The 27,391-nt window shown below is 44.6% G+C and overlaps 2 protein-coding genes across 6 annotated transcripts in view; one reads left to right on the forward strand and one right to left on the reverse strand.

The window, feature by feature from the left end:
• Positions 1-20,543, reverse strand: efcc1 (EF-hand and coiled-coil domain containing 1). Of its 2 annotated transcripts, none has more exons than XM_035631541.2 (9): positions 20,422-20,543; positions 16,774-17,806; positions 14,538-14,977; positions 6,346-6,497; positions 5,860-5,995; positions 3,742-3,898; positions 1,812-1,970; positions 1,185-1,254; positions 1-1,026 (listed from the first exon to the last, which is right to left on the reverse strand). In XM_035631541.2, exons 2-9 carry the CDS (start codon positions 17,425-17,427, stop codon positions 893-895), a joined length of 1,902 nt encoding a protein of 633 aa, XP_035487434.2. In that variant the 5' UTR covers positions 17,428-17,806; positions 20,422-20,543; the 3' UTR covers positions 1-892. The 2 variants fall into 2 exon arrangements, with proteins under 2 accessions (XP_035487434.2, XP_047188697.1); XM_047332741.1 differs by having other exon boundaries at positions 1,739-1,970.
• Positions 19,063-27,391, forward strand: part of cfap92 (cilia and flagella associated protein 92 (putative)) — a 14,758-nt gene continuing 6,429 nt past the window's right edge. The window contains exons 1-12 of one of the 4 annotated variants that reach the window (XM_035631540.2): positions 19,063-19,270; positions 20,707-20,841; positions 21,435-21,658; positions 21,817-22,016; positions 22,279-22,501; positions 22,576-22,695; positions 22,782-22,907; positions 23,548-23,732; positions 23,917-24,779; positions 24,902-25,096; positions 26,718-26,994; positions 27,076-27,240. In XM_035631540.2, the coding sequence (XP_035487433.2) occupies positions 21,508-21,658; positions 21,817-22,016; positions 22,279-22,501; positions 22,576-22,695; positions 22,782-22,907; positions 23,548-23,732; positions 23,917-24,779; positions 24,902-25,096; positions 26,718-26,994; positions 27,076-27,240 (2,505 nt within the window). In that variant the 5' untranslated portion in view covers positions 19,063-19,270; positions 20,707-20,841; positions 21,435-21,507. Of the gene's footprint in view, positions 19,271-20,706; positions 20,842-20,882; positions 21,659-21,816; positions 22,017-22,278; positions 22,502-22,575; positions 22,696-22,781; positions 22,908-23,547; positions 23,733-23,916; positions 24,780-24,901; positions 25,097-26,717; positions 26,995-27,075; positions 27,241-27,391 lie in introns of those variants that run through there. The other 3 variants (XM_047332738.1, XM_047332740.1, XM_047332739.1) reach the window with 3 other exon arrangements.

Below are 27,391 nucleotides of genomic sequence, written 5' to 3' on the forward strand. Positions count from 1 at the left end.
TTCTGCATTACCAAAATGCTTTAATGCCACGACGTCAGTGAGTGGTTTCCTGTCCGAGGCAAGACAGCAAAATAACAATGCAACTGATCCAACTCATATGACGTTTCTTGAAACAGAAAGAGCGTTTCATTAAAGGTAAAAACTGCTTTATAACACCGAGAAACAAGTATGAGGCAGTAACCATAGGTCAGCTTAAGCCACTGTACATTAATAACGTAATAGAATTGTGTGGGCCAGCAGCTGTTACATTGTATGAACAGATCTTTTTTACGTGGGCATCGCTGGGCGCGCTCTGCATCTGCAAAATGTCTTGGAGAGACTTGGGTATCGCTCGCATCGATGACTCGGTAACATTTCTCAACATTAATGATACAAATGCACAATCGAACGGCACGGAGGCTTCCCAAGTGCCAAACGTATATGCCGACTTGTGTTCTCAAACTGTGGCGGGAAACCGGCTGCATTTCTTTGTACAGGAAAAGAGTAAAGCTGTTGGACACACACAGAGGTGCCGCTTCCTCGTGGAGGTCGTTACATTTCGCTCCATGCCCTTTAAAGTTTAGCTTATTTCAACATTTTTCACATTCGGAACTCTGTTGTGTAAAAAAGAAAAGAAAAATAATCTTTGTGGATCATGAAAGAGTCGTGTGCAATAAATGCTCTCGGAACACGTTTGAGCAAGAAATTACTTTCCACGCGATGAAGCCCTTCACTGCATTAATTAATAATTCTCTAGACTAATATCCCTTTATAGATGACAGAGTCTGAGGAGTATATGAGCTACAATATAATACACTAATAATACACTATACACATCGATCAACATGTTTTCGTGACCGCTGATGCAACTTGGTGTGGCGTTCCTGTAGAGAGAGGCAGGAGGCGCCCTTGTTCAGCAGGAGATGACCAGAGCGTTCAGGGACTGCTGACTCTGGGTGCGCTGCAGAGGTCCGCCAGTGGACAGGATCTCACAGGCCGCCAGCTCGTGGTAGAGAGCGTTGAGCACCTCCAGAATGTGGGCTTTCCCTGTGCGAGCAAAGGAGCAGATGGTGACCGCCGTGGAACTCGCGTTGCGGACGCCCCCAGAACTCAATCCCCTTTGCCCTGAGTCACTGCAAGTTTCCACCATGGCATTTCACAGGACGCGCATCGGTTTTTACTGGGCATGGGGGCTCTATACTCACCGTGCTGTGGGTCGCTGCAAGACTCCAAAGTGCTGAGCAGGATTTTTCCCAGGGACCTCCGCGAGACGTTCTGCAACGAGAGCGAGAGAGCTGTTTCTCAGAATCAGATGTCAGGCGATTAACAGCCGCTTAAACCGACTGCCGCTGCCCACACACGTGCTCTCTCACACCTATAATCAATGTCCCACTGCGAGTTTTAGATGACAAAATCATGGCCAACAAAACCCACGTTGTGCCTGTGACGGCTGAGACGTGTGGTTGGTGATTCAACGTTGAACTTTGTGTCAAAAGATTTGTGTCTGTGTGGAGGTCTGTGGTCCGACAGAGCAAGTCGCTACTTTCAATCTGTTTCTCTTTCTGACGGGCGACCAGAACCATGCCCCCGGTACAGTGCGGGCGGATGTCTCTCGCATGCCAACGCTGCAAAATGAGTTTCATTACTTTGGGTTTCAGTCAAGGGGTTTGAGTTCACACGATGTTCGCACCGCTGTTTACGAGACTCTTCATTGTGCTAGCAACCGAAACAATATGCTCGGACTTTAAAATCACAAAACCTTGGTTTGGCTTCACCAACACGTTCAGAATCGACCTCCTGGCGCTCGGGCCGCGTGCAGTCGCTCCACTAACCAGGTCTCTGAGCTGCTGGAGGAGCTGCAGAATGTCCACGAGTTTCTCCTCCACCAGCGACAGACGAACCCTCTCCGTCTCCAGCATTTGCAGCTCCATCTGGAGCAGCTCGGTCTCCTCGGCCTTCTGCTGCAGCTCCTGGACCAGGGAATCCTTCATCTGAAACACGCAGCACAAACCGGGCGCCGTTAGGGACCGTAACTTCTTTCTGGTGGGAATGATGCTAGGTGTGTGTGTGTGTGTGTGTGTGTGTGTGTTAGATAAATCGACGGGGGCAACTGCCTGGCAACAGGGTAAACCGAGCAGACAATTGCGTGGGGCACCGAGCTGAGAGGCCCCCCCCTCCCCGAGAACAGATGATTCGTCAGTCCACAGGTACGACCATTTTGTCAGAATCCCCTTAAACGGGCAGTGAGCGATTCTGGAGAAAGCTTGTTTCTCTCCTTGTTATTGTTGTGCATTTACTGCTCTGGCGCGCACAGGCTCTCGGCTGTGTCGACAAACTGCGCTCGTAATGTTGCTTGGTGCGGTCCGCACCATCTTTTGTTTGTTTTCGATTTACGGAGCCTGGGCTGAGTCGCAAAAAAAATCTGGGTTTCGGACGGAGCCCAGGCTCCATAAAGCGAAAACGGAAAAAGATACACACAAAAGGGACAGTTGACGGACGCTGAGGAAATATTCGCTGATTTTTACAAAACGTGTATTGCTTTGGAATCGCTTACTGCCCCTTTAAATCCTGAGTTTGGTTCGGTTCCACAGGGCCCCCCCAAGTCCCTTTGGCCTAGGGCCCCCAAAGTCCCTTGAAACAGCAATGCAAAAATATATACATATAATATATAGTATGTATAAAAGAAATGTACACAAACACACACACACACACACACACACACACACACACACACACACGTATACACATAGTGTTTACATATATTGCACAACTGTTTAGAACTACTTTCAGCTGCAGATTAGTGAACATGTGGTGCTCTAATGCATGTTGCCAGTGTATGGAGGATTGAGTCAACCCAAACTACGAGTGTGTACGATCATGACGGTGAAGCAACGTGCCACACAGAGCAACGGTGTGGCCCACTGATGTGTATAAAAACACAACACGTCAATGGTGGTTGACCTTTAGTGGTCAACTCAGGCTTAAGCGGTTAATAACAGACTTGTTGAAAAAGACAAAATGCAGGTTGGGAATAAGAGCAGGTGGATGTGTCGCTCTTGGAAATGTAACCTTTTTTTTGCCATGTAGAGCCGCTCAACATCTTAATACAATATGAAGACATCCAACGTAAACGTTGAAAACCCCCCCCCCCCCCGCAGTTCACCTTGACGTCATAGCGCATTGAAGGGCAGATGTCTCGCCCCACACTTCCTGCACATAAACAAAGCCCCACAGTCAGGACTTTGTTTGGTTTCAACTTTTTCCCCTCTGAGTGCTGAGACGTCCTGGGAACACATTACATCACAGCTCCCCCTTCTGCCCGTCTTCCTGTGTTGTGAAAATACTACTCGGCTGTAACAAGAGAGCTTTAATTTATGATATTCTTCAGTGTCATGGGGGACAAGGAGGCCGGGGGGGGGGGTGTTCCTGTGGTCTAGTCCAGTGAGATACAGCTGCTAACACACACACACACACACACACACACACACACACACACACACATGCAGAGTGAGGCTCTGTAGCCGCTGCCGCTGGTCTGGTTAGGTGGAAGCTGCGAGATCAAGCCACTTGCTGTGGTTTTCGCTTTTGAAGCCCTCCACTTTCATAACAACCTTCCCCCGAGTCCTCTCTGATCTAGTTTAACACCATGCACGCAGCCGCGGAATGCCTCGTGGTGTAAGGCGAGGCGGAACGCCGTCCGGAGAGAGGACATGTTCAGCCCGGCGTGACAGGGCGGAGGAGGCCGCAGCGGCGGGTCTGTACCTGGTCCATGTCTATCTCGACCTGGCTCTCCTTCAGCTCCAGCTGCTTGTGCAGCCTGGTCACCCGCTCCAGGAGCTCCACCACGGCGCCGCAGCTCTCCTCGCTCCTCGCGCTCCCGAAGTTGGACAGCAGCTTCCTGACGGCCTTGTCGTCGCACCTGGCCGAGGACAGAGAAGTCGATGAGGCTCGGCGGCGGGACCGGGAGTCGACGATTGCGTCTCACTCGGTCCCAGCGTGAGTCGTGTCTGAGCAACAATACATTGGCAGCATTTTTATTGGGCATTTGGTTCTCAGTCAAATTCTGTAATACGTGGCAACATTATAGAACACTTTCGAAAACCAACATGTGCTGCTATCAGATGTATCAGACGTTTTCGACGTGTGTTTTGGATCATACATCAAAACCAAGTTCTGTTTTTTGGATGTTAATCTTTCAGACTACCACATTTGGTACAACATACCATATTTGATACCTTATTTTGTCGTGGGTGTAAATGGGGCTGTTTGTCTATGTTTCTTATCGATGTGATATGTGTTAGCCGTCAATCACATTATATATTATATTATCACTTCCGTCATTGTTACTTTTATATTAAAATCTGTTTATTTCTGTATTGTTATTTTTCCAAGATTGGTGGCAGACTCCATAATACCTGCACAGAATTGAAATGTAAGTATGTGTAACATGAGTGGTTGCTAAGAGCGACAAACGGACGGAGAACTATCAGCACTTGTGGAGGCTCTCTATTTAAACACGCTGCTTTGGTTTTATGGCACATTTACTATGTGGTTTGCTTTCATCAGCCTTGTTTTCAGCAAAAGGCGGCAACTGTTCTCTTTTTCACTTTCACACAAAAAAAGGAGGAAAATGTCTAACTGTATGTTATTGAAACGTTATAAACAGGACGGTCTAGACGTGCTCTGTATAAATTGTGCCCTGAGATAACTTATAACTTTAATGATTTGGGGTATTATGTAAATAAAACAGCAGACGGAGAAAACACCAACATCAAACATCTGTCCTGATGGTCAAGACCAAACCAAAAGGACAATGAATAATGAATAGATTTATTTGACAGATGGCCGGAGACAGGAATGCTAATGGACAGTAATATTGCTGTGTGTCCCCGGAGAAGGACAGAGGCATGGTTTCAGTTTTCCTTTAAAAAAATAACATCAAGGGCAGGCCGATGTGACACGGAAACAGCAGCTGGTCGATACCAGCGCTGCAGTCATTAATTTTGTCCTCTCCGCACCACTTTCCCTTGACCTCCGTGGAAAATGTCATGAGATCAAGGAAAGGCGAGATGGAGAATTAACAAGGGGAAAAGACAACCGCGGTGCTGAGAGAGAACACGACTGCGCTTTACACTAGGTAGTTACGTACTGTGGCTGCGAGGTGAACATGAAGGAAGGGGATTAGGAAGGTGTATGTCAGGTACGATACTTAGCCTGGTGACACGAAAACAAATTAACAACATTATCCGAACCTCCGTCCATCAGAGGCTTCGAAACCACTCTCGAAGCAAAGGGTTTAAAGCTTCTTTAACCATGTTGTCCCTCTGTTAACTTGGATCACTTATTGACGTCGAGATCCTGGAGGATCATGAGCTCGTGGTGAACTGTCTGAGCTCCTTAAAAGACTTTGTGTTTTCCTTGTGGACACTATCGTTCAGTTATGATTTGATTGACCAATTCTCCATTTTAGCTCGGTTTCCATTGTTATCCCCTGTGTTTTGTTATACAATGAGTTTGGTGTTTCGCTGTATTTTTGTTCGTGGCGTTTTCCTGGGATTTTACCTCAATTGGATTTTACTTTTATTGAATTCACCATTCTTTCTTTGGGTCCTACTTCGCCTATCACAATCGTGACGATTTAAGTGTTACTGAACATCGGCCATCATAAGAAAGCTTGGAATAAACTGCCACCGTGCCTCTGTCCTTCTCTGGAGTAACTCTACGCTTACATGTGTTCCATGAATATTAGTGGATCTCAGGGTTCGAGTCAACTTTTCTGCAAGCAAGAGCTCATTTGATCTTGTTCCATGTGTCATGTTGTTCAGATTAACAATATATGTATACGATATACGATACAGTGATGACACAGATGTGCTGTACCGTTCTCCGCAGCAGGACAGCCTGCTCAGTATCCTCTTCACTTCGTCCACCTGCCCCTGCTGGTCTCTGGTCCACTTGTCCTCCTCCTCGTCAGAGGCGGCCTGGCCCTCCACCGAGCGAAAGAGCTGCTCCTCCACTGTGGACCATCGTCGAGAATATCATCATCGTTATCGCCGTTATCACAGCGGTGGTAGATGAAGGCGCGGGAGAAGTCACCATCGGTTTGTGTATTCAGACCGAAGACTGGTTCAAATATTATGGAAGCGGAAATGAAAATTTCTGCTTCATCAGCCAATGCGAAAGATTCCTTGACAAAGCATTTAACCCCCCCCCTGTATCTTTACCTGTAGGCCAAGAGTTGCTCTGAGAGTAGAAGAAAGTTATCAGGAGTGACTTTGAGTAAATGGGCTGATTTATCTTACAGTGATCTTCCCTATGCAGGGCATTCGCCATGCGTTTGATGTCTTTAGGAAAAAGACATCTTACTCTTGTCTGGTGTCGTCACAGCACGCCCCGTCGGGGAACAGCGGTCGTGCTGCGAATCCGGGCAGCATCTCTGGCCTGGCCTGCCGCCGCCGCCGCTCTGCTGCTGCTCTGCCCTGGTGCTGCCTGGGAGCTGTAGTTTTGACACCTCCGACCTGAAAGGAAAGCACTGTCTGTTCAGTACGGCCGTTTGACTGCAGGTTCACTGTAATTACATGACCCCCCCCCCCCCATCTGCGCTGCCGCTGCGAGACTCTCGCCCACATAACCTGACACTCACCAAGGGGCTGAAACTGCTCTTCGAATTTGCACCGATGAGAAAAGTTCAGCCCCAACCAATTTCCAACATCAAAGAGAACATATCAAGTAACACAAGGCAGTATGTATTAGGCCACATCTACAACCACCATGATAATTTTATAGAGGCTTCTGATGTTGTATGCCAAATCTGGGTGGGGTAATTGAAACCAGACATTGTATCTTTGAGGCATTTCGGAGTAAAGTGGGTCATGGTACAGTGCTGCTCTTAGTGTGCAGGAGTACGCCTGCAAGATGTGAGGTAAAAACATTGAATGGAACAAAATTGGAGCAAAATAATTTTGAATGCATGAACAGTTTCCTGAGCTCTGTTGCAGGTTTTTTCATGTGTAGATGAGAAGATGTGTAAGGCGTATCTATATGCCATGTTTTATGTATGGCATGGACACAATGAAACATTTGTGCCCGTAACAAGGTTGAGGCTGCAGTTTGTGGCGGATCAATCGTCCTGCAGTGGTTTGAATTTTCTAGCTTTCTCCTGCTGTCTGCTCTTTTGTGTTGGGGGGAAATCCGATAGGGGGCCTTCGTAAATCACAGAGTAAGTGTTTCCAGATGATGATGTCTTGCCGAAGGAAAAAAAAAGAGAAAATCTCGAAAAAAGTTTTCAATAGCCTGACTCTCTCTCTCTAAAAAATAAAAAAAAAGGGGAGAGAAAAAAAAGGCACGGAGCGCTCATGCTTATATCCTGTTGGCACGGGGCAGACTATGCTGTGAGACAACATTATACTCTGCATCTGTGTACTACTTTGGATTTCAGCGTAGGTGGGGAGAAACGACTCACCACGCCGAAGGTCAATAATTGCAGCATGATTTCAGGCAATCAATCAAGAGAGTCGGTGTTTAAGTTAGTGGGGGCCGCGGTGGAGGAGAGTTCGAACTTGAGGGCCAGCAGCTGCAGTTGGACCAACATGGAACTGGTGCATGGACGTGAACACACAAAACGTTGCCGGTTGCTGAGGAAACGCTCAGACTCTGGAATGAACCGGTGGAGGGCTTTTTTTTCAAACGCAGGCTTTTGGTGTGACTAATTGCACTTTAATTGACAGTGGCTGCAGGGGAGGCTGCAGCCTGTGTCCGGCGAATACTGTGGCAAGGCCGCAGCCTCCCGCTCAGGCTTTTCACATGTAAAAGGACTTTGTGTCTTTATGAAACAAAATGAAAAGACTCCAACAAACACCCTAAACGTTTGAGGCTATAGTCAAATGTACCGACAATTAGAAAAAAATCAAGTTCAATTTATTTCTGGGTGGGTTTTTTTGGACTGTGTATGAGATTTAAACGGTTTAAAATGGGTTTCCAATTACGTGCTTTGACAGCGATGAGCTACGCTGAAGTGTTGGTTGGTGGTGCTGAGTATGGAAATTCCGACCGGATGAGCAGAGACACCTGAACGTAGTCCAGCCAGACGTCCTGGATAGCGGTCGGATTGTGGGACGCAGCAGACATAGACAAAAAATTTGATCAGCGTTTCATTAGACAGGCATCACAGTTCTCGCCAACGGGCCGAATGCAAAAGCAGCATGGGAGTTTGACCTGCCAAAATGAAAATATCAATTCATTTACTTATTTTGCTGAGACAGAGAGAAAGTAAAATACACTGCAGACTTCACAGTGAAGATAAACTGAGTTTTCTTTTGCATTTCAGCAAGTAAAAATTAGGAACTCATGTCAGATTTTGTGCCAGAATAAACTGGGATTTCTGAATATATATAAATATACATAAAATGTGTATATGTATATATATACATATATTAAACACACACCCACACACACACACATATATATATATATATAACCCTAACATTTTATACAATACAACTAATTAAAGATGAGCTGAGATTAACTAATATTCTCATATCATTTGATGAAACGACCTAATCATTGGAACACCGTCGCTCATAGTGACAAACCCACTGAGAATTATCATCCAACTGCATTTTGCTGCGGAGTGTTTTCACATTTGTCAGCTAATTGTTTTTGTTGCGGAACTCTTACTGTGTTGGGTCTCATGAATCATACATTTTACTGGCATCAAGCAGGAGTTTCTAATAAACAAAATGACGACACAATAACTGCATGCCCAGCACCAGAGCCTACAGCTAGATAAAGTTAGCGACTAGCTAGTGCAGCATTTAGCAAAATGTTTCCTCTGAGGAGTTGGCATAGACCAAAACAAAGCCAAAAGGAGAGTGGAAAAAAACTTTTGTCCGCTGGACAAAAACCTTCAAATGAATGCGAATGTTGCTCTGAGCTTTTTTTGCCTCTTTTAGCTCATTGTTTTGGCCTTATGGTGGTTGTGTATTACACTATTCTTTGTAATGAAGGAAAACAAAAACATCTTATCATTTGATTGGTGTATAACTGGCTTGAAATCTAAGCTATTGGCAAAGAAAATGCTCAAGTGGCGTAGTTAAATATATGTGGATGCCTTTTGTAGCCTATAATGGAGGCCTAATTTTTACAACCTCCCTAAAGGCACACAGTAGGAGTAGAAGTGTACATGAAGAGCTCTATTGTGCTTTGTCAGGGCATTGCTAATTAATAGGATCCTGTTTTCAGCCCTATTAGCAAAAGTTTAAAGATGTTCTTTTGGCCTGTGGGGGGAGGGGGGCGTACTCCAGCTGTTTGTTGTTACAGCCAGGACACCCAGAGTCCTCCCTGTGTTTATCACAGTGCGACACTGAGGTGAACTTCCCATTAACATACCCCCCATCAGTGCTTCCCCCTCCTCCACTCCCCGAAGAGCAGTTTCCTCTTTCAGGTGTCATCGGTCAATGACAGTCTCGCTTCTCTGCAGAAGTTAAAAACGGGGGGGGGGGGGGGGGGGGGGGGGTCGCTGTAAACTTGAGCTTGAACTTTAGGTTCAGCGCTTGTTGGTGCCCTGCAGCTTGGCAGAGAAAGGTGAGGGGGTCATGTTTACATAGCTGATGGTTATTAATCACGTCTTCTTGGGTCAGACTCAAACAATGAGGTGATTTCTGGGATGCAAATAAAGCGGCGCCAGGGATGTGATTATTGTGTAGCATTATACGAAGACTTGAGTCAAAAAAACATTGCCCATAACATTTACAGAGGGAGTTAAGCTTTCCTTAAGCAGGCAAAGTCCAAAGAAACCCTTCATAGTCAGACAAATTAGGGTATTAAAAGGAAGGGGGAAATATACAGGGAGAGAAGTCCAACAAGGGTGGGTGGCATAAGTTTATAGGATATTTTGTGTGTGATGTATTTCTGCTGATGTCAGCATACCTCCAAACCAGAGAGAGGAGTGGGGCAGTGGTCCAATGTGAAAGAGTCCACTTGGCAGGGTGAGTTTTTGAAGGCGTTTCAAGAACAACAGTAAGGCGGCAGCAGCAGAATGCCACAGGTCCCACACGTCCCAGGAGTGTGTCCTTTCCAAATTATTTAATGGGCCCGAATGCAGAGGCAGCACCTGCTCCACACAATGCTGCAGCTCTTGTGTGGAGGCAGATAAATGGTCTGCTAGACCCTCCTCTCGCCTTCAGTCTCAGGCACCATGCAGAGAGCATGAAAAGGCTGGGAGATTATGCCTCCCCTGGGGCCTGCCTTCAGAGGGCCAGGGGTTAGAGGCATACAGGGAAGAAGTCTGCAGGCGTGCCGTTAAAACAAAACGTGAGCTTCAACATTGCACACTGAAGACACGTGCTTAGGTACGCTCTCTAGAAATCCCTGGACTATATACACTGAGACACCTGCACTCGAGAGCATAATCAAATCAAGCTCTGGATGAAAGATGAGTTCATTTCAATGAGTGATTCTGTATTTCCACACCATGTGTTTTCTTTGGGGCTCAAAAAGAAGATAGAAAGCTGATTGAAGCCATTCATCTCGTGTGGTCCATGCAAAACATGGATGTCGTTGCACGAACAAACAGTTGAGTGTTTGCTTCTTCCTCCAGATGGTATGCTTTCCTCCCCCTCTTTTCTTTTTGTTCCTCTTGCTGTGCTTCCTATTGTCTAATCCCTCTGGCCATCCCAGAACTCTAAAGGCTACAGTGACTGATTTAGACTCCCTTCACCTTCTGGAACTTAGAAAAAACCTGACACTTTTAGACAATCATAGTTAAGTCAAACGCTTCTGTGCTGACCAACTGCTCTTGAAGGCGCAGCTCCCATCTGAGATTCAGCCTCGGCTCCGTTCTCACATAAAATCCAAAGAAATCACAGACGTTATGCAATAACACCCACACATCTTAAGTTTCATACTGATGACCACAATTTTAAACCTCTACTGGGATGTTGATGGAAAGTTCGAAAGGGGATTTTCTAGATGAGAAAAATGTACGTCAACAAATGATAGAAAAACTGGGAAGGGAAGGAAACCATGATGCAAATCACATGTTACAGGAACAGTTCCACATTTCTGGAAAAATGTTTATTTGATTCGACTTGTTGAGTCTAAGGAGATCTGAGCCACTCTTATGTCTATACAAAATGTGTCTTTATAGACAATGTCTTAGCATATCTTAGCTAAGCATAAAGACTGGAAAGGAAACAGCTCACCTGCCTATGTACCTCTTCCTCATTAACATAACACAAACTATTGCTTTTGGGTTGAACAACACATATTTTATTTATTTAGAAAAGGTATCCCCATTAAACATGGTAGTTTTTCCCGAAGGGAGGACTGACTGGTTGATCTTTTATAGCATAAAACTTCCATCTTACTATTTATCTTAGCCCCCCAAAAATAACAAAAATCTAAGGGACGCATATAGAGATGGTTTATTTTTTTTAGTAGAAAAAACTAACAGTCAATATCATGAGAGGGAATGCTGTTGATTTAGGGCTCAAACTAAGCACCTTCAGAAACTCTCCTTTCCTTGAGAATGACCCTATCGGCTGTCTGTGCAAGCAGCTTAAGACAGACCAAAGTAATTATGATGGGAGGGAAGGAGAACGCTAGGTGACGTTGAATAAAGAGCGACAAAGTCCATGTTGGGAGGAGGCTGGGCTGGATGGGTAGGTCCACATGAAGAAAAAAACAATGGTCCATGTTGTTTCTTTCTTCATTACCATTCCATAAGCTTGGCAGTGCAATTATTATTGTAACCATGATGACCTCCCCTGGCTTTAAGGAAGGATTTATTTTAATCCACAGCCAGGATCTTTGCCAAAACCTGACAAAGCGTAACCACGTCTTTATTATCGTTACCATGATGACGATGGTCTGGTACGCCACCACTGGTACACAGCCACTGGTTGCCACACGTGCCTCTGTACAGGCCCTACTTCAGGGGATGTTCCTGGTAGGGATAAACAACCTATTAGGTTGTGTAGGTTAGACGACTTGCTGGGCTTTCAGGGTAATATGGAGGCAAACGCACTGACTGTCTCCATTGTTATCATCACATCACAGTGCTTAAGTGGAATCTGCAGGACAGAAGCAGTGCCAGATATACCCCCACCCCCCTTTTTAACTCTCTACCTCTGAGAACTGCCACTTGTCACAGCAGTTTAGAAATAAGCCACAGAGATAATGTTACGGTCAGTCATTTCAACAGACCCCGGCAGACATCTCTAATCCCACCACAAATGATCTGAGACATATGACATCATTTTTAAGATAGCTCAGAGGCATACACTTCAGGAGCAAGAAGTAAAAGATGACCCAAAAAAAGCATTTGATCTAGCTCAAATCTTAAAAGAGAACACATAAACTACTACCGGACCTCTCTGTGCCTCTTCTGTGCCTTTGGATGAAATGTGGCTGAGCAAGCATTGAGCCTTTTAGTGGGAATATACATGGAGCTTGGTTGCTAAGATCCATAGGACGGGGGTGCCTATGTGGTATTGTTCAGCAGGGATTGATGGGAATGGCCAGTCTGTTGAGCTTCTCACTCAATGGAGCTCTCTCTTGAGTCAGAGCCTTTGTGGTGTTGAATTATTTACCATTAGGGCATCAATGGAAGGGCAGTGAAAAGACTTTGGAAAACAGCCTGCATAGATTAATGGCGTTTAGGGTAAAAGTATGGGTATTGTGGCTGCAAAACTTTGCTATTTAGAGCCACCTAAAGGCAGGTAGTAGTGGGGACTTAATCACATGGGTCTGGTTGTGCATGACCATAATGTTTCAAACATTCAGAGACATCTGCTATCTAAGAACGCCAGACCTACTGTAGACACTGATTATATGCTTGGAGCGGGGACAACAGACACAGAGATAAACATTAAACATTTAAAAGTCCAATTACACCCGTTCTTCCACCAAAATGAGTAGTTCCCCAACAGTAGCGGTGCTCAGGCAGGACCGGCCTGCCACACACGATGCCTGTTAAATAAATTTCAACACAACAAGGCTGAAAATTCAAATAACAAGCCACATCAAGGCTTCATAAATAGCATAGCCGGGTTTTCCAGGCATGAAGCCAGAGGTAAACAGAATCATTTTTTTTTAGGAGGAATTATAATTCATTATGGTTCATCTAGCCACAAAGGCCTCCCTCATGCTAACCAACTAACTTGCCAAAACAAGCCCCCTCTTCTTCTTCATGACATAATGAACAGTCAGACATTGTTTTGCTCAGGGTTTTGACAGCTGACTTGACCTAATGGAGCGGTGAAAGTAAAGTCTATGTGTAGTCTATGCCCTCTCCCTGTAACCCTGCTGTATAATATTTCTTGCATCAACCTGCTGCAAATCTAAAATCAGGGCTGTGCTGAATGCTACACTCTTACCATTGCCATGGTAATTGACATCCAAATATGTATTTAATTTAGCATTTTATTGTTAACATTATAAATGCATTACCAATGAAATCCCAAATAGCCCATGAACTAGTTGTTGAATTTTAGTGATAGTTGAGTATCCCAGCGCAAGTGAAACATCACCTCTCACTAAGCTTACACTGCATTACCAAGGTGTTTAAATTCAAGTGTATGTACAACTTCTAAATTTGCAAAGATGACCGCCCAAAAAGTTCAGTAGATATACCAACTTTAAAACAGGTATTTCGCAATCCTACGATAAATCACCTGAAGGTTTGAAGCCCCAAAGATCAGATCATACTAAGAAAACTCTTTATTTCTTTATAACTTTACCTAAGAAAAATCAATAAGGACATTTCAGTCGCAAACAGTGTGTTACTATCTCACTCCGGCAGGTCAGTGACCTGGATTTAAGGATATTATTGTAATATCTTGCACCACAAGTTTAACCAGACACCAAAAATAATCTACTGTGTACAAAATCCCTAAAAAACTTTTGTTATTTGGATTTTTAATACTTGTCATATTCACTTTCCTACTCAATTTCTATATATTGTCTGGAAAATGTATTTCCTCTAATTCCCAGATAAAGGAGACAAACTCCTACTGTCCTTAATGAGCTGGCCATCCAGTTAAACCTCAGTATGTGTCTAAAAACGAGTTTGATTCAAGTGTCCTTAAACCTGCCTAAAAGCAAAAGCGTTTATACTATAGTTTGAAAAACACTCATACACTATGAACGCCCTGTCAAACTGCTTCCTCGATCACTCGTCAAGAATCCTGTTTCTTTGGTACCTTGAAGTGAATAATTATATGAAAGGAAACAGCAGTTTTCACACTAACACACCTCCAAACACCGCTCGCAGCCCCAAATCAGCTGTCAAAGGTTTCAAACGTTGAAAGACGACCCGACAGCCCCCTTTTTTGAAACATACTTAAGTCTTTGTGGTTAAGCTGTGGCCATAGTATTAGCCTGGTTCCAGACTCTGAATCCTTACCCACCTATCTGACGTGATTCAGATAGGTCTGGTACTGTGCATTCTGAAACCAGTTACCAGATTTAATGTTGTGGCTGACCAGTATATGTATTACCATATAGTGTTTCGTTGATGCTAAAACACAACACCACACAAGTGTTTCCATGGTTTTTACCTGTAGTAGAGAAGCTCTGACTCCAGCTGGAGGATGTGTCTCTGGAGCGCTGGCACGTGATTGGCCTTGGTCTCCAGTTCCTTCACTTTACCCAGTCCGCTGAGAAGCGCCTGCCGGGCCTCCTGCACTTTCCTCCTCATGCCCACCTGCTCCCTCTTCAGAACACGGTTGCAGTCCTCCAGAGCGGCTACAGTCTCTTTAGAGCTCCACAGCTCCTGCTCTAGTCTGTGGTTACACAGCATGGCTTCCTCGACCTGTCGGTCTCTGGAGCTCTGCAGCAGTTCAATCTCGTGGATGATGTTCTGCAGGCTCTTCAGGTTACTGTAGGTGCTGCTTTTCAGGTTGCCGTTGCCTGTGCCTTTGAGGGCCGCTTGTTTCTGGTGGGCAACAAAACAGCCGTCCTCTGGTTTGTGTTTGGAGTGGCTCTTCCATAGTCCTACCTGTGGAGAAGAGGAACAGGTGACATGAAGGAACTAGATTAATATATTCCCTAAAAAATACTGACGTGTGACCAAGCATGTGCAAAATTGACACCTCCTTGTTTTAAGGTTTTATACATTGTAACAAATGGCTTTATGAATGCATGATTGACAAGCCATTAATAAGAACAGGATCAAGAATACAAATCAAGAACATTGGATGTCTCACGTTCTCATGGACCATCGAATCTGCAGATGTAAATGTTGACAAAATCATCAATAAAGGGCAAGTCATTATTAATTTGTGACTTATAATGCCTTAGTTCTAACTCAAAGTTGAGAAATGTGTATAATAAGTTGCATAAATATTTCCATCATATTTCTCACTTTCTAATAATCAATCAGGTCTTCAGTTAGACATGCAGTTAATAAAGGGTAGTGGGTTTCCCATCACTTTTAAAGGGTTTATATGAAGCAACAAATGCTTTTATCTATCTTTGTTTTACTAATAAAATTAATATGTAATTTTCTAATCAATGAGCCATTGGTTGCCAAGTTGTGAAAAAAGTCTATGTAGCTGGTGTTTGCCTCCCTCCAGCATGACACTTGTCCTGCTCCTTTAGTTGGCTCTTAAAGGGGCAGTTAGCCATTTTAATCCAATACACTTTTTGTAAAACGCGGCGTATATTTTCCCACAGTCCACTAGCTGTCGGTTCTGTGGGTGCGCCATTTTTTGGGGGGCTTTTTCGGCTCAGCCCTGGTTCCGTAAATAGAAAACAAAAGAAAATGGTGCAGGCCGCACCACAGGGCACTGTGTGTGCAGTTTGTAAACATAACTCCCCGACACCTCAAGAGTGCTAGCGACCGACGCTAAGTGGGGTTGTGGCCTTGCGGTTAGCAGGTCGTTCTCCCATACCCGAGGCTGCAGGTTCGAGCCCTGACCAGCGAAATCAAAAAAATCAACAACAATCTTGTTCCAACATCGCTTACTGCCCCTTTAAGTCCAACACTCTTCAAATGCACTGTCAGTCCACTCACCTTCCTGTGAAGGACTGAAGTCCATGTATCAGCGACTAAATAACACTGACAACAGCAGAGCTGCTGGATTGTCGTAACAATCTTTTTATTTGCGACTGATGAGCATTAGAAAAACATGTGTAGCATTTTTAATGGGGCACCATTTACAAAGGATTTATGCCTATGTTGTTTAGAGCTGCAACAGTTAATTGATTCATTGATCGCCAACTATTTTCATAACGATAAATCAGTTCAAGTGGTTTTATGAGGAAAAAAGTCAAAATTCTCTGATTACAGCTACTTCACTGTAAATATGTTCTACTTTCTTTGCTCCTCTACGACAGTAGACTGAATGTCTTTGTTGTGTGGACAAAACAAACCATCAACTTGGGGTTTGGGAAACAGGATCAACATTTTTCACCATTTCATGACATGTTGTGGACCAAACAACTAGTTGATTAATTGAGAAAATAATTGACAGGTTAATAATAATAATAATGAAAATAATCGTTAGTTGCAGCCCTAATGTTGTTATAGCTTAGATATGACCCTTTAATAACAACCTCTGGCCGTTGGTGGCATTGGTTGTCTTGGGGCCCAATGCAAGAATATGCCCTTCAGAGGCTGGTGAGAGGGGAGGCCCTGTTGCCCGGTACAAGGACTGCTATTGTGCCTAATGACTTTATGTTTTGTCGGGGGCTCATATGATCCAAGTCCATCCTATTACTGTTACATAAAGAAAAAATTGTAAAAAAGTTTCCTACTTATGCAACACCATCATATCCAGCAGTCACTCTCACCTGCAGAGCCAAACAGCGCGCGTCGCTGCTCTGGAGCGCGGCTCGCATGTCCTCGATCAGCTCCCTCAGGCTTGCGTTCTCGTCCTCCAGCTTCGTGATCCGGTCCTCCGCCTCCTCCAGGGCCACTATCTCCTCGTAGCATTCCCTGGTGCAGGAGCCGGCCCTGCAGCCGGAGGCGTGCCGCCCCTCCGCGGACGGACAGGAGTCGGACAGCAGCCGCTCGCGCCGCTTCAGCGGGCTCCTGAGGCGGATCTGAGTCTCGATGTGCTCGCTGTCCCTCCCCACCAGCAGCCGGCCGTTCTCGTACTGGCACCCCGCCTTGGTGCTGAAGTGTCCGCACAGCTTGGCGTGGAAGTGTCTGAAGGTGAGCTCGCCGGGCAAATTGTCACCGGCGCACTCGGACTCCTCCGCGTCTTTGTTCAGTCCCAAGACTTCACGCAGGATGTGGAAGTCCTCGACGGGGATCCTGCCCGCGCCCAGATAGTCCATATGATGGAAAATCTCCTGCAGATATTGATCCAGCCCGGTGGCCAACACTATGATCTCGTTCTCCACTCCGCGGTCCAGTCCGTAGTGGTAAGCCAGGGTGCTGACTATCCATTGCGTCCTGCGCGCCGGTCGGCTGTACGGATCAGCGGCGTCTATTGAATCCATCGCTTCTGCAGGGACGCATCATATTTCCACAGACTTCACGACGAGCCGTACCGCGGCGGGTTCCCGCAGCATCCCGTGCGTCCGTGTCCCTGCGCAGAGGCTCGGCGCGCCGCGCACACTGGCGCATGCCGAATTGGAGGCGTGGGTTAAAGCGGATTTGAATGTTGCACTGCCCCCATGAAATCCAAAAGCAGGGGGTCCCGCCGCCGTCCCAGTGAGTCAGTAACACACACATTGTACAGAACGGCCTCATACAGTGTAATTACCACCAGGTGTATGAACTTTTTTTCTTCCCAGTCACTTGTGTCCAAACCATGGCCCGAGAGACTAATGGGCTGTGGAGCGGGGGAATCTGTCTCTTTTTCTCTTGTGTGTCCATCTGCACAAAAAAAAAGGGGGTCAAACGGTTTCCGTGCAACTTGCTCTGTCCCCCATGCAACATGTCTTATTTCTTTCCCCCACAGCAGACATTTTGACACGCCACAGTATAGGAAAAGCACAGGTGCTGCTGTTCCCAATGGCTCTGTTCAGGCGCAAAGTGTCCCAGGAAAGCATGGCCGACGTTATAGGGTAGGGAAACTGAAGCAGCTACATGGAATGCAGCCGTCGTTCACTTTATTGTTTCACCTGCAGTTTCCTACTGGGACTGGAAACGACCTTACGAGCTCGTTTGTCTTCACCACGGAGCTTCTGAATGTGATGTGTTCATCTAAACTGAACACATGGCCCATAAATTGTCCAAGCCTCGCTGCGTGTTTATTGTGCTGTAATGTCCCACTCCGCTCTGCTCGGTGTATAGTAGGTCTTTGTGTATTCGGCTGTTGTTTTTTTTTCTTCTGATGATTATTTTTCTCCTCTGAAGAGTCGGTTCCCCATAAATCCTGATTATGGGGAACCAGCTTGTTGGAAGGATTTCATGTAGCCTCTACAAGTTCCAAGTCCTTTTAGCCCAAAATACACAACAAACGTGACAAACAGTATCGCAGGGATTCAGAGTTATAATGGTTCAATGAATCCACGAATGCTATCAAGCATTTGTAGCCTATACTATTACAAATATGGCCGCAAAAAAAAATGTAGGGTGTATTATGACAATAAATTAAAAAGCAATAATTTATCTTTTCCCTCCCTCTCTTTATTTTTTTAAAAATTGTTTGTGTATATCAGTTTGTTGATATGGCATGTTCATTTCTTCAATCGATCTGTAACTACAATCCCCTTTACAGGTCTTATATTTCATATTGTATTGGCAGGATGGGGTGGGGGGGGCATGCTCCTTGTCCGATGTTTGCAAACAAAAATATTTTTTGAAAAAATAGCAATCATTTGGACTTGGAAGAAGAGATGGAGGATGTGCCTTTGTGAACTACACCTGGACAGTTAGCATGTCGATAGGGACATTGGTTTAGAAAGAAAAAAGAAAAATAGATTTACAATCTTGACATGTGCTTTCTTTTTAATTTTAGTCTAATTTCCTCTCCTTGTTATGGTGTCCGCTTTTCTTCATTCATATATATATATATATATATATATATATATATATATATATATATATATATATATATATATATACATCAGTCGTAAAACTCACAGTGTCTTTGACACTTTGACGTCCAGGCACGTAACCCTTCCCTCTGTGATGTATGCCCCCCTCTCTCGCGGGGCCCTCGCCACTCGCTTCCTGCACTACAGCGGTCGCCATGGCGACGCGCGCCGCACTCAGAAATCGCCCGGAAAAGTTTCGCCGAGTGGCGGATTTGGGCGCTTCCACTTGACGTGTCCTCACTTGAAACTGTTCACCGGTGAGGTGAACGGTTGCGCCGCAGGGACCGGAGGAGCAGAGGTGTGTGTTCGACCGATTCACTTCCTTTATCAATGAACTCCTCGAGCAGACGTTCACGGTTCCGTCGTGAGCTTTTAGGGGCTGGGGGGTCTCTTCACTGAGGAAGCAGTTGTTTTTTTTATTTGTAGCTGTTGTTGGTATGTGAATGTCCAAATATTATTGCAGTATTTGGTCCTGGGCCAGAGCCGGCCCTAGTCTATATGGGGCCCTGAGCAGAATTTGATTGGGGGCCCCCCCACCGCCACGAATACTATTGTCATTGCTTGATCGTTCGCACACCTTCAGTAAAGCTGACACACCCATTATCGACTTTATTAGTTGTAGCCGTGTTTCATTAAACCAAAGCCAACCGTTATGCTGTTGTGGTTTTTAATCAAGTAGCTAAATCAAAATAGTGGTCTAGTGCTTATTTTCACTGTCATGTTCAAAGTGGTACTGTACTGAGTGGCATATTGAAATCGGTGTCCTGAAAAGTATCAAAGTAAATCCAGCAGACAATGCAATGATTGTAAACAATTAAACCATTTGAATTGCTTTTTGTTTGAAAAATTGCAACAAGTGCAGAACGACAATCAACTTCAAATACCATCGATTGTCTGACTGACTGTGGTTGTATCCTGCCTATCTTTACATACTACATTGCGCATGCATGAGCATGAATGTGACCTCTGACGGAGGCAGCGGGAATTGATTAAACTAGTATTTGCTTGCCAGCTCATTAACATAAGATTGCATTTTTGTATGATTTCCATTAACAGAATATAACATGTATATAATAAAATCAAAAAACAAAGCCCCAGTGTGTAATTATTTGTAATTTTCTGGCGGCATCTGGTGGTAAAGTAGCAAACCGCAACCAACTGAGCAACCAACAGGGGACACTTTAAGGTTGCGCACTGCTGATTCCATTTCCGGCAGCGCTGAAAATTCAACGCGAATTCTGGACCGTTTTGTGCAACCGCATTCAACGCGACGTAGCAAACATGGCAACTTACACGGAGGCCGGGTCAGGTTCATGTAGCTATATCATTCAAAGTCGACGAAAAAACATTGGTTCTTTGTTGCAGGTGATTATATATATATTAACACATAGTTATGGACAATATATTCAATTTCTGTGAATAAGTTCTTCTAAATATTACACACTGTACCTTTAAATCAAGGTTTCTTGTGGAACATTTCAAGTGCTCTTGGGGGCCCCCTGGTGGCCTTGTAGGCCCTAAGCAGGCATTTAGTTCGCTAATGCCTATGGCCGGCCATGCTCCTGGCCCCCATTGTTACCAGGCTACACAACTAGCAGAGGCTCTGTGATTGGTAAAAAAGTCAGACTCGGCTAGCCTCCCTTTAACTTAAAAAAAAAAAAAGATGCAGAATGCAGAATTCTACCTGACAACAGCAACGAACATAATTGTGATTGGTTATTTTTTTTCACCAAGGGAGGCGAAGCCGTTTCAAGCCTTTGATGGCTGGTTTGATGACAGTTTGACCCCGACGAGCCGCGACTTGTCGTGAGCTCATCTAAAGACGAACTCTTCACACTCTTCATGTTGGGAGCCACAGCAGCAGCTAAGGTGAGAACATCGGAAAACAAACAAACTGTAATGCCATGTGTTTAAAATCAGGATTAATACTAATACACATACTTGTCAGGACACTACAATAATTTCCCTGAATTCAATCTATCAACCCATTAATAATGGAGTAATGGGGCTATTTTGAGGTGACAGGCCAATAGATCAAATCACTCATTGTAATAGACACTGGGGTACTGTATAGGCCTGCAATTGAGGGGTAACTGTAATGTTATTTAATTAAAATAAGATGATTTTAAACCCTTAAAAACCTTTTTAAACCATTGAATATACTGTATCACAATCCACTTAATTTACCCCATACCCGATGAAAAGTGCTTCCCTAAACAATACTGAATTTCTACCTGAAGCACCAATGTAAATCTATCCCCAATTTAATAACATCCCCAATTTAATGTGCCACTTTTGGCACATATCTTGAAATTAATGTGTTCATCAAAGAAGTTTCTATGAACTCTTGTTGATGACTTTTGAAATTAAAAGTGTTTTAGGTGTATTTTCAAGGATAAGGAATGATAGCTGCCAATCGTGAAATCATAGCTCATTTTTTTTAAAGAACAGTGTTTTTAAAGATAAATATTACAGTGGGATCGGACCTCAACATGTCGGAGACAGACCTTTTGAATTCACAGCCGGACTGTGACCATGGAGAATAAAAAACGGCGAGCGGTACGTCGTCCTGACGCGGATTTGTCATCCGTGGATCGTGGTTTGGGTGAGGATATCACATCACAAACAGACGACTGCTCCTATTACATCACATGGACAGTTTTCATCGCCCTCGCTGTTCCAAGAGGTGAGTTTGTCAGACAGAGCATATGAAAGATGAATCTTCGCTTCACAGGGGATATTGAAGAAAACGTCTGATGATGTGCAACAAATCACGGTGGCAGTAAGAAACAGAGATTACAGATTGATTTTATGCTTCAATCGCAAACACTTGTCCCTGTTTAGCGGAAGACGCTGATGTCCCGGCAGCTCCTGAAAGGCCCAAGAAGAAAAAAGACTTGTCTACTGGTTTGGTGAAAGCACATAAAGCTCAGAGTTGCTATCATGTTGAGTACAAGTTGTTGCCAGGTGACACGGAGACGGTCAAAGTGGACTTACTCGTGTTTGGGCCAGTGGCAAAAATGTACACCGACGATGAGTTCAAGGTAACCATGAGTAACCTTGTGCTTCTCGCTCTCTGTGTGTGTGTGTTTTTGTCCTTAATGAAGAATTCATGAACATCCTGAATGTACAACAATAAAGCAGCTACATCATCTAGAGTTACAGTGGATGACCTGTCACTGCACAGGAATTATTATTGTTATCATCTCTGAGAGCAAACAACATTTTTCACAACATCCGACTGTTTAATATCATCCACACAAGCGTCTTGAAGGCAGAAAATAAACGTGTGAATTTTGTGAACAGATTGTGAAAACGTGGCAAGAAGGAGACCAGACATGGTGCGGTTGGACCCACAGTTCTAACGTCAGAGTCAACAGGGACACGTTGATCCGTCTCCCTGCTCATCAGATCAGGCTGAGGATATGGAACAGTAAGGACAGGCTGTCCAGCAGGGCCCGCTATGAAAGACCGAAAGCCTTCAGGTGGGCACAGGATCGGCCTGAGGATGCAACAGACGCACGTGGTGGTGAGCGTGAATTTCGTCTTCCCAAACAGTTAAAAATATATTCTCTGTATTGAAAATGTTATTTTCACCCTAAGATGACGTCAAGACCATGGTAGCCAAGCTGAGAGTCTTATGTGAGACGAGGTCAAACTCATCTAAAAAACAGAAATGCTATATCATGTTTGATTCCGATTCGAATGCAGACTCAGAAGCAGGTAATTTCACTTTTACTTTTTCACATATTAGAAAAATTTCCATGTAGGCAACAATAGATGTTTTTTTGTGCAATCCTCCTGTGTAGACAAGAACTTGGCTCCTCAAGAGACAACAGGTTTTCAAAAACCCAAAACTGATGCTTGTGACCTTGGGGACATGAAAAATATCAGCTCCACATCAGTTGAAGTCAGTCCCATTCATTTTCTGGCAGGTGAGTGAACTTTTTATTCACACGAATAACCGTTAAAGCTGTGGTCCACAAATTCTTAGGCTGGTGACCCCTTAAAAGACAAAGCAACGTGTTGCAAACCCTCGTTATCACTTTCACATGTCTTGGATTATGACCAGTTCAGCCACACAGTGAGTGGAAAAAAGAAACTTTAGTGTCACACTAATAACATGGGCAGCTGTGACTCAGGAGGTAGAGACGGTCATCCACTTACCAGGAGGTCGGCGGCTCGAGCCCCACTTCCCTCAGTCTGTATGCCGAAGTGTACTTGGGCAAGACACTTAACCCTAATTTGCCTCTGATATATTTTACAATATAGGAAAAAAATTGGTTTAATTTTAAGGTACCCCCTCGCAAAAAAGGGGGATCACCAAAGTCGTTGGCATTCATGCTTTGAAAGAACTTCAATATTTGTGCTAACTACCATAAAGATCAATCCCCAAAAAATTGTTATTGATATTTCTTGTATTTCAGTCTGGCCTAGACTTAGACTAGAAGAAGGCCATACTTCCGTAGTGCGCCACTGTTTACCATGCTAAAAAGACTAAGACTTAGAATTCAAGGCACTATGTTTACCAAAGACAAAAGACAATATGTAGTTTCTTATTTGTATGACTGCCAGGTGAGACGTCAGTGACTGAACTCTTCCCTGTCTGCTCATCGGGTGTAATTGAGGTCATGTGCAACATTTCTCTGGACCGACCTCTAATATCTGACCAACTGAAAGCTGAACTCAATCCACTGGTCATCAGGATTTTGTCAGCCAACTCCATGCCTTCAACCCCGGTCCCTCTCCATGTGCTACAGGTGGGATTCCATGTTCACATCTTAAAACTATAAATGGGTTTATGCTTTACATGTGTGTTGTACAGACTTCTTCCTCATTCCCCATTTAGCTTCTCTGATTAGACACAATTTGCATCACAAAATGTACCATTGAGCAAAAAGCTTTGTGCACAGAAGTAATTCTGTGTTTTACTCCTTTTCCCAGGAAAAATGCATGCCAGTCTATTGCCAGTACAAGTGCCACACCTTGAGCACGCACAGAACAAACTATCACGAGCACGGCACCAACGTCTACTTCCAAGACGTGAACGTGATCCTGACTGGCCTGATGAGTCCCCGCGAGCTGCAAGACTTCCTCACCAGTCCGCCTCTGCAGATAGAGGTGCACGATCGTGACCGGAAGTCGGAGGAAACACCGAAAACTCCAGCAATGTGTGGTGTGGGGTCGGATGATGACATGCAGAGCAACGCGTCAGCCTTCAAACATGAAACGATAGGTTTTAACTCCCACGGCATTGCAAGCCTAAACCTGTCCGAGCTGCTGCTTGGGCAGAAAAGTCTAACGGTGGACCTGCCAATCAAATGTGGCCCTCCGCCTCCGAAGACGGCCAGGGAGAAAAGTGCAACGAAAAGGAAGATGGCGGACACAGGTCATAGCAGAGATCCCATGCCACAGGGCCATTACTACGATGCAAATTCTAAGCTCAAAGTCAAAGTTGAGATAGCCTGCCCACTGAATGTCAAGGATGACGGCAGTAGGTTCTACGACGGTCCATTTGGGCGCCTCGTCTACCTCTTTGATTACAACAACTTCTCTGTCATGACCAAGCTGAGATCAGAGATCCTCAGAATCAATGCATCCGCCTTCCGTCTGGGCTCACACTCATTGGAACATATAGACAGGGTTCTATCAAATAACAAACGCCTAATGAATTTCCAGCAGGATGAGAGCACTGATCTGGACTTCGTTACAGGGTTCCATGTGCTAGATAAGAGGACGCACATCTTTGTTCTTGAAGGGCTGAAACATAAAGCAGTGAGGCGACTCTGGGAGGCGGTTCCCATGAAGTAAGCCCATGAGCACTATCTTGCCATTACAGCCTGCGTTAACAGTTTTCAGCTGTGCTGTCTATTTGGATTGAGTGTTTAAATTCCAGTCAGAATCCTGCAGTTTGTGTGATGTTTTGTAGGTTAAGTGGGAGTGAGGAAGAGCAGGTGATTGCCCTCTACAATTCCAACCTGGGTTTCTTCAAGCGCATCTACGACTCATTAGATGTGAGTTTGAGTCCCATCCATCTACTTGCGTCACTGCAGAGCATCATGAGTCAGCCCCTGGTCTACGTCAGAGGCATTATACCCCAACCCTGCTTCCAGGCTTTGTCAAGGTACTCACAGAGCAAGATCGCAACTGCATTTAAGGACCATGCTAGTGAAAGAATAAATAAGAATAGCGTTGTTAAAGGTGACATATTATACACAACTCACTTTTTCAGTGTTTGTTCACATAAATGGGTGTATCTGTGGAGCCTGCCGGCCCACAATCTGTGAAAAAAGACCACCCTGTCGTTTTTTTTGTGAGCTGGCTATACCCTACAGCCTAGCTCTGAACAACTGGTTCTGATTTCTCTCCAACTGTGATGTCACCGTTGGACTCTTTTGGGGTAACCCTGCCTGCAGTCTGGGAGTCTCCACTTTTCTGGTGAAGGGGCGTGACATTTCCTACACATTTGGAAAGCGGTTGATCAATCACAACAGACTGGGCCAGCTGGCCAATCAGAGCAGAATGGGGGTTTATCGGGAGGCGGGGCTTAAAGAAATCCAGGCGTTTTAGACAGAGGACGCACATCTTTGCACACACAGAAGAGCTGCAGGAATGGGCATTGTAAGAACACTGATGCCCTTTCTGAACATTAGAGCATGTAAACCTTTTCAAGTGGTAACACACATTAAAAGTATGAACCTGAATATGAGCGTAATATGTCACCTTTAATTGATTTTGGCCACTCGGTGGCTGAAAGACAAGCTGTAAAACAACAAGTATCATCGTTTAAAGGAACATATGTTAGCAAGCTACTTCATATAGTTTACTATCCCATCCAGCAGTCATTCATTTGGAGTTGTGTTTCTGCTGAATGTAATGCTATAGTCGATGTGAGTCCAGTATTCACACTCAGTCTGATTCTGATTTGGTCTCCTCTAACTTGGGCAAAACATAGCTGATCTTAACTGCTAAATGCTCCACTGCATAAAAGCATAAAAGCTGTGGGCCGTAAAACCAAAACTTTACGTGAAAAATGGCACAAAGACACTCTAGAGCTGAAGAGAAACTGAGTTGGCTCATAATGCTCCGTGGGTTCATCACTGCGAGTTACCACTTTCATATGACGTGGTCATTTGATTCATGCTCATATAATTATAATAATAATCGCAACTTTGAGACATATTTAAGATGTATGCAGCTTTGTGATGTTAATTTTTTACACAACGCAAGCGAGTCTGATGTCTTCAGTTTGCAACAGTTTTTTTTGTTACGCATGGATATGAATAGAAAACAAGGAGAGAGAAAACAACAAGAAATCTAAAACCCTGAGTTGAGATTGTTGTGTCACACATACTGTAACCTCGCCCCATCATAAAACAAATGAACATGAACAGCAGATATTCGAGAATGGTTGGCACAAACATAACGTATACATACAAGCACGCACTATACTATACTATTGCAGTGTTATACTTTATTCTTGATCTTGGAAATTGCAATTTGGCAAAGCAAACTTGATTCGAGCTCTGCGCACTCTTCCCTTGAATTTCATATAATTGCCTGTGAAAAAGTTATTCATGTTTGATAACACAGCTAGCAAGTAGACCTTGAGTCAAGACCATTTTGTCCAACCACAATATACACTATCTACCGGAAGTTGACAACATACATTAAAAACCATGTTTGGATAAAACGAAAAATAAAAAGACATGTAAGAGTTTTTGTTTCACTTTTGTTTTTCCTAGGTTAAACCAGCTGTGTCAAGTTAGGCAACTCAAAGATGTGGTGCAGTACAACCTCTTCCCCTCAGCCGACATGATTGTCAGCATGAGCAAGGAATATGGCACATCTGGTGCGCAGTGGGAGCAAAAAAAAGCCGGAGCAGACACTGAGCGGGACGTCCCCACTCTGCCCGTCAGGATGAAAAGACACGCGCCGCTCGACACCGACAACTGGGAATACATCAGATGGAAAGACAACTTCCAGCAGATGCCGTGTCAACACCTCAAGGACTTCGTCCAGGTCTGCTGAGCCTTGATAGACTGAATACAGAATAATCAGATTCATTCACAGAGCCAGTCATAGGTTTTGAATATCTTCCAGGACAATATCCAGAAGGTGCAAGACCAGAGCGAGCAGCTGCAGAGGCCAAAGGCTGCAACGTTAGGGATGGATCAGGCTGCAACCAGGCCGGCACACAACTACAGCATCCAGACCTTTAACTCCAATCAGCAGGCCAGGGAGCTGCTCCACAAAGAGATGGCAAAGGTTTGAGATGTGATTTTATAGATGGAGACTGTTCTTACTGCATCTCGGTATATCAGGACATGGCTTCATGGCTCATTGTAAAAAATTAGAGTTTCGAAACACATGTACCACAATTTACGAACTACCTTGCAAACAACCATGAACAGTGATA

The sequence above is a fragment of the Scophthalmus maximus genome, chromosome 6 (genome assembly GCF_022379125.1).
Source record: "Scophthalmus maximus strain ysfricsl-2021 chromosome 6, ASM2237912v1, whole genome shotgun sequence".
NCBI lineage: Eukaryota > Metazoa > Chordata > Actinopteri > Pleuronectiformes > Scophthalmidae > Scophthalmus > Scophthalmus maximus.

Excerpts from the sequence above, each read along its gene's own strand:
- efcc1 (XM_035631541.2), bottom strand. The coding sequence starts at position 17,427 with ATGGATTCAATAGACGCCGCTGATCCGTACAGCCGACCGGCGCGCAGG. Across the intron at positions 3,899-5,859 it reads CTGTCCTGCTGCGGAGAACG|GTGCGACGACAAGGCCGTCA; the intron begins GTACAGCACATC and ends GTCCTCGGCCAG. Across the intron at positions 1,971-3,741 it reads TCGAGATAGACATGGACCAG|ATGAAGGATTCCCTGGTCCA; the intron begins GTACAGACCCGC and ends TGCGTGTTTCAG.